The sequence below is a fragment of the Musca vetustissima genome, unplaced genomic scaffold, assembly GCF_032173495.1.
Source record: "Musca vetustissima isolate MV318-11 ecotype Yass unplaced genomic scaffold, APGP_CSIRO_Mvet_v1 utg2742, whole genome shotgun sequence".
Taxonomy (NCBI): domain Eukaryota; kingdom Metazoa; phylum Arthropoda; class Insecta; order Diptera; family Muscidae; genus Musca; species Musca vetustissima.
The window spans coordinates 43523-59242 of NW_026880872.1; the positions used below are offsets into that span (position 1 = coordinate 43523).

Genomic DNA, 15720 nt, shown 5'->3' on the forward strand with positions numbered 1-15720 from the left:
AAACAAAAAATTTTAATTTTAATAAGAAACCATTTTTTCATTAAGATTATCATTAGTTAATATCTTTAAAGAAGTTTTCTTTTTGGCTTTGAATTGAAAATGTCTCTGTCTTATATTTACGTACGTATATATGTGTCAGAATGTGTGTTTGATGTCATCATTATGTGTCTTATAGCGTAAGTCTTTGTCACAAAAAAACAAAACTGAAGAAGGAAACATTTACACTTAATTTAATTACTTTTTTATAATAGACTAATTCTAATTTTTTTTATTTCATTTGCTTTTAAATGAATTATTTTCTCTTTTTTTTCTTTGAAACATAACATTTGTTTGCTTTTTAGTTTTATGACTGTGTTATATTATTAATGAGGATGTTAGTTGTTGTTGTGGTTGTAATGGGCCATCTCCTCCTCTGACTATCGTTGATATTTAAAGAAAATATCAAATACATTCGCCAGGATTTTGAGCACAGTATTTGGGAAAGATTGGTTCGGCTTTAAGGCCCAATTCAACGAGACGTGTACGAAAAACGGACATACGTTTGAAAACCTCCTGCGGTACAGTATCCATGTCGGATACATCATCAGGATCTGACCATAATCTGGAAATAAAAGAAAGAAAAAAAATTAAATTCAATTTAAATTAAAACCAGTAAGGAAAGCAGTAAAGTCGGACTGGGCCGACTATATGATACCCTTCACAACTTTGGGTATATTCTGCATATGTATCCTAAGAGACGTCAAAGGAACATTGACATGAAATCGAACGAACTTAAATATGTGCTCTTTATATCCGACTAACATCAATCCCAACACATGCAATTCTGCAATCTATTCTAAATTTTGATTTAAAGCAAACTTTACACACGATTATTTGGCGTACAATAAACATGAATAGGTCGAAATTAGATATGGAAGCTATGTTATATCTGAATCTGAACCGATTTCAAGGAAACTTCCCAGAGATTAATTTATATTAATTTCAATACGTTGTGTCAATCGGCCTAGCTATGGGTCTTTAGTGCTCCATTTACTTAAAATCGGACGAAAGTATATATAGGAGCTATATGCAAATCTGAACCGATTTACACGAAACTTGGAAAACATCATTATTGGCTTAATTCAGAATGCTGTGCCAAATTTCGTGCAAATCGAAAGATAAATGAGGACTTTGGTGCACCTTTTACCTCAAATCGAAAGAAAATATATACGGGAGCTATATCTAAATCTGACCCCATTTTCACGAAACTTGGCACTCATTATTCTAGACTCAATTCAGTACGCTATGCCAAATTTCGTGCAAATGATTTTCAGGGACTTCGGTGCACCATTTACATTAAATAGGACGAAAATATATATGAGAGTTATATATAAATCTGAACCGATTTTCTCGAAACTTAACACACGCCATTCTGGAAATCGAAACATATATAGGGACTTTGGTGCACCTTTTACATAAAATGGGACAAATCTATATATGGGAGCTATATCGAAATCTGAACCGATTTTCCCGAAACTTACCACTCATCATTCTACACTCAATTCATTACGCCATCCCAAATTTCGTGCAAATCGAAGGATATATAGGGACTTTGGTGCACCATTTACCTTAAATCGGGCGAAAATATATATGGGAACTATATTTAAATCTGAACCGATTTTCACGAAACTTCACGTACGTCATTCTAGGCGTAATTCAGTACGCTATGCCAAATTTCGTGCAAATCGATAGATATATAGGGACTTTGGTGCACCATTTACCTTAAATCGAACGAAAATATTAATGGGAGCTATATCTAAATCTGAACCGATTTTCACGAAACTTTACGTACATCATTCTAGGCCTAATTCGGTACGCTATGCCAAATTTCGTGCAAATCGAAAGATATATAGGGACTAAATCGACTTAAAAAGTGATTCTATGCATATTCTCAAAAGGAATCATGGGTCTATCTAGTTTCCTTTTGCCTTTTACAAACTGCTTTTATAGTAAAAATTGTCCCCGGGTCCTGAGTATTTTTTTCTTTTCAGGCTATACAGTTTATCATCTCTTGAAAAATTGTTTTTAGGTTCTGAGATTAAGTTGCTAATCCATTTACCTTTCACCCAATGCCGATGCTCGCGGCCATAACCGATTGTCCAATTGCTCTTCATCAACCTGCTCGGTCCAAAGGCAAACTTCACCACCCAAGACCTGGAAATAGAAATCGAAAACAATATTTAAAAAATAAACTTCTTTTAAGGCACTCCCTCTTCAATACCGACCTGTTTTCTCCGGGTCTTATCTAAACGCATACGTTCCCACGGACGATGTTTGTAGACATTTTGCCACGTTCGATAGGGTGAACAGGCTGCATCACCTGTAATAAGCAATTCCAAAACATATTAATAAAATTTTAATTCGAAAGGGAAACCCCTTTGTAGACCTCTCACCTGTGGCTCTCCAATTACCAAAACCACAATCCAAATACCAGGCATCCACATGTGAGAATATCACATTGAAGCCATTATCCAGTAGATCATAGTTCTCCTGCCACGTACTGCCACCCCAAACCTGTACGGCAAATTGTGATTTTGGAAGACAACGGGTGTTGGTTAGGCCACTGGACCACACGGTGACATATTTCGGTTCCACATTGTTGTTAGCTATTTTTAGTCTACAAAAAAGGATACATATTTTATTTATTTTTTAGGGTTAAGAATAGATCCTTACCTCGCCATGGCATTCATCATAAAATCACACCATAGGCCCCGCAAATCGGTATCATTGAAATACTGGGCCCAACATTCCAAATTCACCTCATCGCCGCCCAAATGAAAATAGTCCGTTGGCCCGGTGGAATTTAATAATTCCTCATATAACCTCTGCAGGATCAAATATGTGTGATTATTTTTCGGATTCAATTGACCGCACGGTGGTTCACCACAATAAAAACTCCATGGCTGCTGATTGATACACAAACTCAATTCACCCATACCACGCTTGGGACCCCAATCCCAACCATTGCCAGCATGGGCGGGAGCATCTATTTCCGGTATAACCTGAATGCCATGCAGCTTAGCATAGGCTACAATATCACGAACATCTTCATCGGTATAGGTTTCACGTTCCGAATAAGCACCATGTGCTGCCAATTCTGGATAGTGTTTCGAAACATAGGGGAAACTTTGCGAATCGGTGATATGCCAATGGAAACGATTCAACTTGGCATGTGACATTCCGGCAATGGTTCGTTTAATCGAATCGACGGAAAAGAAATGACGGGATGTATCTAACATCAAGCCACGATATCTAAATTTCGGCGCATCAATAATTATCGCTTTGGAGAGGGTACGCAAGACATTATCCTCGTCATCGTACCATATCAATTGTTCGAGGGTGGATAAACCGTGGCGGGCCCCAAAGAAGGAGTTGGCAGCTATTTGGACCTTGTAGTGGCCATTTTCAACTGGAAAGAGAGGGGAGTAAAAAGGGAATTAATATTGGATTAGAAACAGTTGATGCAGGTCCTATGACCCCAAGGATTTCTTCTCAGGATGCCTGTCGAATTTTTTCTATAGAAAAACAGACCTCAGGAGGCCTGACGAATTTTTTTCTATAGAAAAACAGACCTCAGGAGGCCTGACGAATTTTTTTCTATAGAAAAACAGACCTCAGGAGGCCTGACGATTTTTTTTCTATAGAAAAACAGACCTCAGGAGGCCTGACGATTTTTTTTCTATAGAAAAACAGACCTCAGGAGGCCTGACGATTTTTTTTTCTATAGAAAAACAGACCTCAGGAGGCCTGACGAATTTTTTTCTATAGAAAAACAGACCTCAGGAGGCCTGACGAATTTTTTTCTATAGAAAAACAGACCTCAGGAGGCCTGACGAATTTTTTTTTCTATAGAAAAAACAGACCTCAGGAGGCCTGACGAATTTTTTTTCTATAGAAAAACAGACCTCAGTAGGCCTGACGAATTTTTTTTCTATAGAAAAAACAGACCTCAGGAGGCCTGACGAATTTTTTTCTATAGAAAAAACAGACCTCAGGAGGCCTGACGAATTTTTTTCTATAGAAAAAACAGACCTCAGGAGGCCTGACGAATTTTTTTTCTATAGTAAAACAGACCTCAGGAGGCCTGACGAATTTTTTTCTATAGAAAAACAGACCTCGGAGGCCTGACGAATTTTGTTCTATAGAAAAACAGACCTCAGGAGACCTGACGAATTTTTTTCTATAGAAAAACAGACCTCAGGAGGCCTGACGAATTTTTTTCTATAGAAAAAACAGACCTCAGGAGGCCTGACGAATTTTTTTCTATAGAAAAAACAGACCTCAGGAGGCCTGACGAATTTTTTTCTGTAGAAAAACAGACCTCAGGAGGCCTGACGATTTTTTTTTCTATAGAAAAGCAGACCTCAGGAGGCCTGACGAATTTTTTTCTATAGAAAAACAGACCTCGGAGGCCTGACGAATTTTGTTCTATAGAAAAACAGACCTCGGGAGGCCTGACGAATTTTGTTCTATAGAAAAACAGACCTCAGGAGGCCTGACGAATTTTTTCTATAGAAAAACAGGAGGCCTCCTGAGATCAGCTTTTCAATAGAAAAAAATCTCATGTATCTGAGAACACTGAGGATCTTTTAAAATTGTTATTATACTCACATCCTCCGGTCAGCCGATAACTTTCATCGGTCTCAAAATTTAAATGCAAATCGGAAAATTTATGTACGCTAACATTTATCGTAAATGTTTCTATATCACAGCGTCTTCTCGATGATCCGCCGCCACCAAATGCATTGACCAATATCGAGGCAGCTCCCAAATTTTCGGTTCGCAATCGATGCGATTCACTTTGCCCCGCATCGGCATAACGTCTTTTATGATGTTTCTTATTGTGATCATTACGAAGATCAGAATCATCCACCTTGGCTGTATCGGAATTTCCCGAAACGGCGCCAGCAACTGGTACTGCTGCAGCTGCTCCACCTGCTCCCGCTGAATCTGAACTATGACCACTCTCATCATTTGGATCTCGAAAATCAAGTCTTTGTATTCGTCGCAAATCTTTGAGAAACAATTCAAAGGATTGTCGGAATTGTGTCTCGACCTGAGGATAGGGTGTGTCCATACGCAATTCTATCGCTTCCATAGAAAATGTTAGGGACTTCGAACTGACGCCGGATTTAATGGTGGGATGTGGCCAAATGTTGATGTCACCACATGTCATCGAACAGGTCATAAAAGGCACTCGTTTCTCGCCCTTGGCCAAGGTTAAATAGTGATAGCGCACACATTTGTCACCCTCACATTTGTAGGTCCAGATTTTCTCGACGGGTCTGTATAAAGTGAGAAGAAGCAGAGAGAGATATTTGAGTTAGAAGTGTTTTTAGAAAAAAGTGTAGAAGAACATAAAATTGTCCTCAGGTTCGGAGGGGTTCCTAGGGAAAAATGTGTCCTCAGATTCTGATTATTTTTTCTAGGAATTTTATTCTATTGGAAAAAATTGTTTTCAGGTCCTAATAATGTTTTTGCTATAGAAAAAATTGTGTTCTGGTCCTGTGGCTTTTTTCCATAGAAAAAAATTAAGATCAGGTTCCGATGATTTTTTTCATAGGAAAAAATTGTGATCAGGTCCAGATCTATTTTTTTCTATTGAAAAACAAAAATTGTCTAAAGATACTGAAGATTATTTTCAATAGAAAAAAATTAGACCTGAAAATTTTTTCTATATAAAAAAAGTTGTCCTCAGATCCTGGAGATTTTTTCTATAGAGAAATAATGTTAATTAGGTCGGTCCAGAGGACATGAGGATTTTTTTCTTTACAAAAGAAAAATGTTTTTGTGTGATATTTTTTTAATTTCTGCGGATTTTTTTTTCTGGAAATCATTGTTTTCAAAATTCAATAAAATTGTTTACTCGTGTATACTGAATTCGCTGATGTTTGTTTGTGTCCAATAATTCATTTCATAATCGATACTTTTATTTACAAAGAAAAAAAAACAAAAGACAGAAATATTTATTTGCGGAATTGAGGTCTGTTTCAGCTCAAACATCAGCATGTTTGGGAACAACAAAAACAACAACGGAAAATGTGTTTCTTCAGATTGATATAAATATGAGGTTCCGAACCCCCAAAACTTATCAACAAATCAAAATTGTAATTCCCCCCAAAAAATGAATAATTTCCTGATCGGATTTATAGTACTGGCTACAATGCTGGTTATGGCCCAGGGCCAATGTCCTGGAAGGCCTTGTAAGTCTGCCAAATAAAATCAATAATTAAATCTTTTTAAAAAAAATTGTGTTTTTTTCTATTTCCAGGGAGTCCTGCCTGTTATCCACCCCGCAACAATGGTTATCGCGGTCGTGGTTGTATGGGCCGCACCATGTGGTGGTATGAGAATGCCTCGAATACCTGCAAACCCTTCTATTATGCAGGCTGTGGCGGCAATCGCAATCGTTGGTGTTCAAAACGTGAATGTGACATGAATTGTATGCGTCGTGGCTGAACAAGAAAACGGATTCGAATTAAATTTTGAAATACACGACCTAGAGGATTTTTTTTTTTAGACCTCTAAAAATAAAAAAAATTCACGCCTGTAGCCTGCATAGACGTCTAAAAATATCCTTAAATAAATTCATGCCTATAGCCTGGATAGATTGAAAATATCCTTTAAATAATCCACGCCTGTAGTCTGGGTAGACCTCAGAAAATATTCTTTAAAAAATACACGCCTATAGCCTGGAGAGACCGATAAAAATATTCTTTAAAAAAACCAAGCCTATATATCTAAAAATATCCTTAAATTTTCTATAGCCTGGATAGATCTCTGAAAATATTCTTTAAAAATCCACGCCTATAGCCTGGATAGACCTCTGAAAATATTCTTTAAAATATACACGCCCTTGAAAAAATATTCTTTAAAAAATACACGCCTATATACCTCTGAAAATATTCTTTAAAATATTCGCGCCTATAGCTTGGATAGACCGATAAAAATATTCTTTAAAAAAACCAAGCCTATAGCCTGAATAGACCTCGGAAAATATTCTTTAAAAAATCCAAGCCTATAGTCTAGATAGACCTCTCAAAATATGATTTAATAAAATCCACGCCTATAGCCTGGATAGAGCTCTAAAAATATTCTTAAAAAATCCACGCCTATAGCCTGGATAGAGCTCTAAAAATATTCTTAAAAAAATCCACGACTATAGCCTGGAGAGACCGATAAAAATATTCTTGATAGACCGGTAAAAATTTTCTTTAAATAATCCAAGCCTATAGCCTGAATAGACATCTGAAAATATTTTTTAAAAAATCCACGCCTGTAGCCTGAATATACCTCTGCAAATATTTTTTAAAAAATCCACGCCTGTAGCCTGAATATACCTCTGAAAATATTCTTCAAAAATCCACGCCTCTAGCCTGAATAGACCTCAGAAAATATTTTTTAAAAAATCCACGCCTGTAGCCTGAATATACCTCTGAAAATATTGTTTAAATAATCCACGCCTATAGCCTGGATAAACCTCGGAAAATATTCTTTAAAAATCCACGCCTATAGCCTGGATAGACCTCGGAAAATATTATTTAAAAAATACACGCCTATAGCCGGGATAGACCTCTGAAAATATTCTTTAAAAATCCAAGCCTATAGCCTGGATAGACCTCTGATAATATTCTTTAAAAAATCCACGCCTATAGCCTGGCTAGACCTTTGAAAATATTCTTTATAAAATCCACGCCTATAGCCTGGAGAGACCGATTAAAAATATTCTTTAAAAATCCACGCCTATAGCCTGGATAGACCTCTAAAAATATTCTATAGAAAATCGACGCCTATAGCCGGGATAGACCTCTGAAAATATTCTTTAAAAAATCCACGCCTATAGCCAAGATAGACCTCCAAAAATATTCTTCAAAACATCCACGCATATAGCCTGAATAGACCTCGGAAAATATTCTTTAAAAAATCCACACTTATAGCCCTGGTAGTTCGTAAAAAATATTATTTTTACAGAAAAGAAAGTATTCTTTATAAAATAGCCTCCTTGGCCCTCAGAAATTATTCCTTAAAAACTTTTACTTTTATTTACAAAGAAAAAAAACAGAAGACAGAAATATTTATTTGCGGAATTGAGGTCTGTTTCAGCTCAAACACCAGCATGTTTATGAACTGTTGTTCCCAAAAATATGTTCCTTCAGATTGATATAAATATGAGGTTCCGAACCCCCAAAACTTATCAACAAATCAAAATTATACTTCCCCCCAAAAAAATGAATAATTTCCTGATCGGATTTATAGTACTGGCTACAATGCTGGTTATGGCCCAGGGCCAATGTCCTGGAAGGCCTTGTAAGTTTGCCAGCAAATAATCAAAAATTAAAATTTGTATAAACTATTTTTTTCTTGAATTTCCAGGGAGTCCTGCCTGCTATCCGCCACGCAACAATGGCTATCGCGGTCGTGGTTGTATGGGTCGTACCATGTGGTGGTATGAGAATGCCTCGAATACCTGCAAACCCTTCTATTATGGAGGCTGTGGCGGCAATCGCAATCGTTGGTGTTCAAAACGTGAATGTGACATGAATTGTATGCGTCGTGGCTGAACAAGAAAACGGATTCGAATTAAATTTTGAAATACACGACCTAGAGGATTTTTTTTTAGACCTCTAAAAATATCCTTAAAAAAATTCACGCCTGTAGCCTGCATAGACGTCTAAAAATATCCTTAAATAAATTCATGCCTATAGCCTGGATAGACCTCTGAAAATATCCTTTAAATAATCCACGCCTGTAGTCTGGGTAGACCTCAGAAAATATTCTTTAAAAAATACACGCCTATAGCCTGGATAGATCTCTGAAAATATTCTTTAAAAAATACACGCCTATAGCCTGGATAGACCTCTGAAAATATTATTTAAAAAATACACGCCTACAGCCTGGTTATACCTCTGAAAATATTCTTTAAAAAATACACGCCTATAGCCTGCATAGACCTCTGAAAATATTCTTTAAAATATCCGCGCCTATAGCTTGGATAGACCTCTAAAAATATTCTTTAAAAAATCCACGCCTATAGCCTGGAGAGACCGATAAAAATATTCTTTAAAAAAACCAAGCCTATAGCCTGAATAGACCTCGGAAAATATTCTTTAAAAAATCCAAGCCTATAGTCTAGATAGACCTCTCAAAATATGATTTAATAAAATCCACGCCTATAGCCTGGATAGAGCTCTAAAAATATTCTTAAAAAATCCACGCCTATAGCCTGGATAGAGCTCTAAAAATATTCTTAAAAAAATCCACGACTATAGCCTGGAGAGACCGATAAAAATATTCTTGATAGACCGGTAAAAATTTTCTTTAAATAATCCAAGCCTATAGCCTGAATAGACATCTGAAAATATTTTTTAAAAAATCCACGCCTGTAGCCTGAATATACCTCTGCAAATATTTTTTAAAAAATCCACGCCTGTAGCCTGAATATACCTCTGAAAATATTCTTCAAAAATCCACGCCTCTAGCCTGAATAGACCTCAGAAAATATTTTTTAAAAAATCCACGCCTGTAGCCTGAATATACCTCTGAAAATATTGTTTAAATAATCCACGCCTATAGCCTGGATAAACCTCGGAAAATATTCTTTAAAAATCCACGCCTATAGCCTGGATAGACCTCGGAAAATATTATTTAAAAAATACACGCCTATAGCCGGGATAGACCTCTGAAAATATTCTTTAAAAATCCAAGCCTATAGCCTGGATAGACCTCTGATAATATTCTTTAAAAAATCCACGCCTATAGCCTGGCTAGACCTTTGAAAATATTCTTTATAAAATCCACGCCTATAGCCTGGAGAGACCGATTAAAAATATTCTTTAAAAATCCACGCCTATAGCCTGGATAGACCTCTAAAAATATTCTATAGAAAATCGACGCCTATAGCCGGGATATACCTCTGAAAATATTCTTTAAAAAATCCACGCCTATAGCCAAGATAGACCTCCAAAAATATTCTTCAAAACATCCACGCATATAGCCTGAATAGACCTCGGAAAATATTCTTTAAAAAATCCACACTTATAGCCCTGGTAGTTCGTAAAAAATATTATTTTTACAGAAAAGAAAGTATTCTTTATAAAATAGCCTCCTTGGCCCTCAGAAATTATTCCTTAAAAATCAAGTTTATGATTTTTTAAAGAATAACTTCTTAGTGGTCCTCTAAAAATATTTTTAATAACAAATCCAAGAGCACTTGATCTTAAAATTTCGTTTTTAAAAATTGTATTTTTATTTCAAAAAATTAATGAAAAAATACTTAATTCCGTCTCCTACAATTCTGATCACACTGACGTTTCGTACACCAACGATTCCGATTACCGCCACAGCCAGCATAAAAGAAAGGTCTACAGGTCCTGGTGCCTCGATCATACCACCACATAGTCTGTGATACACAGCCACCGCCACCACGACCTCTGTTGAGTGGTGCATTACAAATGGGAGCAACTGGACCAAGAAATAGAAACACACACACACGCACGCACGTAGCCAAACAAAAAAAAGTTTTGATTTAGTAATCTGAGAATTAAAAATACAAAATTAATAACTTACATGCCCTCCCAGGACATTGTGCCACGGCCATAACTAGCATTACAGCTAGTACTACAAATCCGATCAGTAAATTTGTCATTTTGACGAGAGAAGAATTGTAATGGGTTCCCAGAGATTTTACATTTGCTTTTATATACCGAATATTTTTGAAAAAAAAAAAGATAATTCTTATTGAATAAAAGATCCATGGACAATGCATTCGGATATTGCCCTGAATTTTCCTGAAGTAAAAGAAACAGCTGTAAGCGTGAATTTTTTAAAGACTATGTTCTGAGCACTATCCGGGAAGTATAAGTGGATTTTTTAATGGATATTTCCAAAGGGCCCATGGGCTATTACTGTTATTTTTTTTTAGAGAATATTTTCAGAGGTCTATCCAGGCTTTAGGCGTGTATTTTTTAAATAATATTTTCAGAGGTCTATTCAGGCTGTAGGCGTAGAATTTTTAAAGAATATTTTCAGAGGTCTATCCAGGCTATAGAAGTGGATTTTTTAAATAATATTTTTAGAGGTCTATCCAGGCTATAGGCGTGTATTTTTTAAATAATATTTTCAGAGGTCTATTCAGGCTGTAGGCGTGGAATTTTTAAAGAATATTTTCAGAGGTCTATCCAGGCTATAGAAGTGGATTTTTTAAATAATATTTTTAGACAACTATGGAGGCTCTAAAGACTATGGAGGCTTTAAAGAATATTTTCAGAAGTCTATCCAGGCTATAGGTGTGGATTTTTTAAAGAATATTTTTAGAGGTCTATCCAGGCTATAGGCGTGTATTTTTTAAATAATATTTTCAGAGGTCTATTCAGGGTATAGGCGTGGATTTTTTAAATAATATTTTTAGACAACCTTACAATCGGCGTGGTTTTTTTAAAGAATATTTTCAGAAGTCTATCCAGGCTATATGTGTGGATTTTTTAAATAATTTTTTAAGGGTCCATCCTGGCTATAAACGTCGATTTTTTGTAGAATATTTTCAGAGATATATCCAGGCTATAGAAAGGTCTATCCAGGCTTTAGGCGTGTTGTTTTTAAAGAATATTTACAGAGGTCTATCCAGGCTATAGAAGTGGATTTTTTAAGACTATTTTCAGAGGTCTATCCAGGCTATAGGCGTGATTTTTTAACGAATATTTTTAGAGGTCTATTCAGGCTATAAGCGTGATTTTTTAACGAATATTTTTAAAGGTCTATCCAGGCTATAAACGTGATTTTTTAAAGTATATTTTATGATTACCATCAAGGCTGTAAATACTGATTTTTTTTCTTTAAAAATTCACGCTTACAACTGTTACATTTACTATAGAAAAAAATCAGTCCGGAAGTGAGGACATTTTATTTACCGAATGCTTTATTTTATTAAATTTCTTTTATTCCTAAAAAGGTGTTATGGGAAACATATTTTTTTTCATATTTTTTTCAAAAAATATTCAGTATAAATAGTCGTCCCACAACCTCTACAAAATCATAACAAAAAAATCTTTCTTTCGTGAATAATGAATAATTTTCTGATCGGATTTGTATTACTAGCTGTGATGCTAGTTATGGCCGAGGGCCAATGTTCTGGTAGAACAAGTAAGTTATTCTTTTTTTATATTCTAAAATTCTAAGATTCCTAAATCAAAATTCATTTTGTCATTTAATTTTTCAGATAATCCCAATTGTCATGAACGACGCGATCCTGGTCGTCGTGGCCGCGGTTGTGCATCGGTGCGTATGTGGTGGTATGATCGAAGCATCAATAACTGCAGACCCTTCTTTTATAATGGCTGTGGCGGCAATGGCAATCGTTGGTGTACCAAAGTTGAGTGCGACAGGAGATGCCAGAGGCGTGGTTAAATTTTTTTAATAGAATATGAAAATTGAATGCATGTAAAATAAATGCTGCAAAAAATAAATGAAATAAAAGTTTTGGACTTCGAAAAAGATTTTTTTTCTGGGACACTTTTTGTATGAGAACATACGAAAAAACGGTATTTGTAGAGTAAAAGGATTTTCAGAAAAACAGAAAATATTCCTAAAAATCCTCGCTTATAGTCTTGATATTCGCTTGAAATAATTATTCTTTAAAAAATCGACCATTATGCTTATTGGTGCTTTGAAAATATTGTATAAAAAATACGAATGACCTACTAAAAGTATGTTAGGTAATATCTTGAAATCCAGGCCTTATTAAACCTTAAAAATCAACACTCTTTGCGACTTAGTAAATTGTTTATTTTATTATTTTTTATTTTCTTAAATATCTGCGATCTACTGGACCATGAAAAATATATTCAAGAAATCATATTTTATGGATGAGCAAAAAAAAAATGTTTCTTCAGATATCCCATCCAATGGATGACCCTTGAAAACATTAATTACAAAATCCAATCTTCTGGCTGATTCTTAAAAAATTATTCGGAAAAACAACTATTTTTGTAGAACTTGAAAAAATTTTATTTTCTGAAAATATTAAAAAAAAATCCACAGCTATAGCCAGGTCAGACCACTGAAAATATTCGTTGAAAAAAATCACGTCCGTAACCTGGATAGACCTCTGAAAATATTCGTTGAAAAAAATCACGTTCGTAGAAAAAATCCATGCCTATAGCCAGAAAAGACCACTGACAATATTCTTTAAAAAATCCACGCCTATGGTCAGGATGAACTTCTAAAAATATTCTTTAAAAATCCACACCAAGAGGCAGTATAGGCATCTGAAAATATTCTTTAAAAAATCTGTCTATATCCTGGAATGACCACTGAAAGTATTTTTTAAAAAATCCACGCATATAGCCTGGATAGATCTCTGAAAATAATCTTTAAAAAATCCACACATATAACCTGTATACACATCTGAAAACATTCATTCCAATATCCACGCCCATAGTCTGAATAAATCTCTGAAAATATTCTTTAAAATATCCTCACCTATAGCCTGGATAGACCTCTGAAATTATTTTTAAAAAATCACTCCTTTAGCCTGGCCAGTATACACCTCTGAAAATATTCTTTAAGAAATGGCGCGTATAGTCTTGGTAGTCCTCTAAAAATATTCTGTAAAAAAATCCAATCCTATAGCCTTGATAGACCTCTGAAAATATTATTTAAAATAGTCCATAGCCTTATTAACTGTCCGAAAATATTCTTTAAAAAACCCTCCATATAGCCCTTCTTTAAGAAACCCCTACGCTCACAACTTTTCTTCTATAGAAAAAATCTGTGCGGAAGTGAATGATGCATTTTGCTGGATGCATTGTACGACCTGTTTTCTTTTATTACAAAAAAGCATAATCGAAATAATCGAAAGGGAAATATGTTTTCCAAAAAAATTGCTATAAATACCCGAACCACAATCTTTGGAAACACAAACAAATATTCCTTCCATTGAAATGAATAATTTTCTGATCGGATTTGTATTGCTAGCTGTAATGCTAGTTATGACCGAGGGCCAGTGTTCGGGTAGAGCACGTAAGTTTTTTTTCATATTCTCACATTCCTACATAAAAATTAATCATGTCATTAATCTATTTTGTAATTTTCCAGTAGGTCCAAATTGTATTGAACCACGGAACAATGGTCGTGGTGGCCGTGGCTGTGTAAGACAGGGTGTGTGGTGGTATGATCAGGGCTCCAATAGCTGTAGATCCTTCATTTATGCTGGCTGTGGCGGTAATGGCAATCGTTGGTGTACGAAGCGTCAGTGTGAGTGGAGCTGTCAGAGGCGTGGTTGAGTTGTTTTTTGTTTTTAATAAAAAAATAAATATGAAAAATAAAAATGTTGATAAGAAAACAAAATTATAAGAGGGCACACGTTTTTTATTTTTTTCCGGAACAAGAAAAAAAAACACCTCAGTGGATCTGAGGTCGATTTTTTTCTATAGAAAAAAAAATATTGAAAAATTTGTTTCTGTACAAAAAAAATTAAACTCAGCACCTTTTAAATAAACATACTTTTTTAATTTATATTTTTAATATTCAGTCTCGGACAATTTTTGTTACAGAAAAAAATATCCTCTGACGATTTTTTATAGTAAAAAAAAATCCTTAGACTCTGAATATCCTCAGACAGATCTCCGAAGATATTATCCGAAATATATATAAAAAATCTAAAAAATCTACGACTATAGCCTGGATAAACCTCTGAAAATATTCTTTAAAAAATCCACACCATAAAAAAATCATGACTATAGCCTGGATAGACCTCTGAAAATATTGTAAAACAAATCCGGGAATATAACCAGGATAGACCTCAGAAAATGTTCTTAAAAAATGCACGCCTATACCCTGGATAGACATCGGAAAATATTCTTTAAAATATCCACGCCTATAGCCTGGATAGACATCTGAAAATATTCTTTAAAATATCCACGCCTATAACCTGGATAGACATCTGAAAATATTCTTTAAAAAAATCACGCCTATAGCCTGGATAGACCTCTGAAAATATTCTTTAAAAAATCCACGCCTAAAACCTGGATAGACCGCTGAAAATATTCTTTAAAAAATCCATGCCTATAGCCTGAATGGACCTCTGAAAAATATTTCAAAATATTCATTAAAAACTCGAAGCCTATAGCCATGATAGGCCTCTGAAAATATTCTTTTAAAATCGGAGCATGTAGCCTGGATAGACCTTTGAAATTATTATTTAAAAAATCCACGCCTATAGTCATGATAAACCTCTGAAAATATTCTCTAAAATATTCGCGCCTATACAGCCTGGATTAACCTCAAAAAATAGCATTTAAAAATCTACACCTATAACCAGGATACCCCTTGGGAAATATTCTTTAAAAATACACACAATCAATATTTCACGGTGGAACATATGTTTATTTACATTTACATATGTTTATTTAAAAAAGCTGTTTAAAATTTACAAAAAAAAACAAATAAAACAGTCGGTATAAATAAAGCGAACGACGCCCATATTTATTCAAACATATTCCCGAAATCAAACGAAGCGGTCGTAAAAAATCGATATGAAACTTATTCTGTGCGGTTTTATAATACTGGCTGCAATGCTGACTGTGGCCCAAGCCCAATGTCCCGGACGACCATGTAAGCTACCAAGAATTTATGGTAAATATAAGAAAAAAGAAATAATATTTTTCGTGTACCCTTTCCAGGGAA

General features: G+C 35.0%; 1 protein-coding gene across 1 annotated transcript in view; it reads right to left on the minus strand.

Annotated features, from left to right (window-relative positions):
• Positions 1-417: 417 nt before the first annotated feature.
• LOC133326774 (probable beta-hexosaminidase fdl) overlaps positions 418-15720 on the minus strand; it is an 80431-nt gene continuing 65128 nt past the window's right edge. The window contains exons 3-9 of the mRNA XM_061535383.1: positions 5002-5324; positions 4651-4968; positions 2713-3448; positions 2433-2656; positions 2265-2359; positions 2099-2193; positions 418-601 (exon numbers count right to left, since the gene is read on the minus strand). Of these exons, the coding sequence (XP_061391367.1) occupies positions 442-601; positions 2099-2193; positions 2265-2359; positions 2433-2656; positions 2713-3448; positions 4651-4968; positions 5002-5324 (1951 nt within the window). The 3' untranslated portion in view covers positions 418-441. The remainder of the gene's footprint in view (positions 602-2098; positions 2194-2264; positions 2360-2432; positions 2657-2712; positions 3449-4650; positions 4969-5001; positions 5325-15720) is intronic.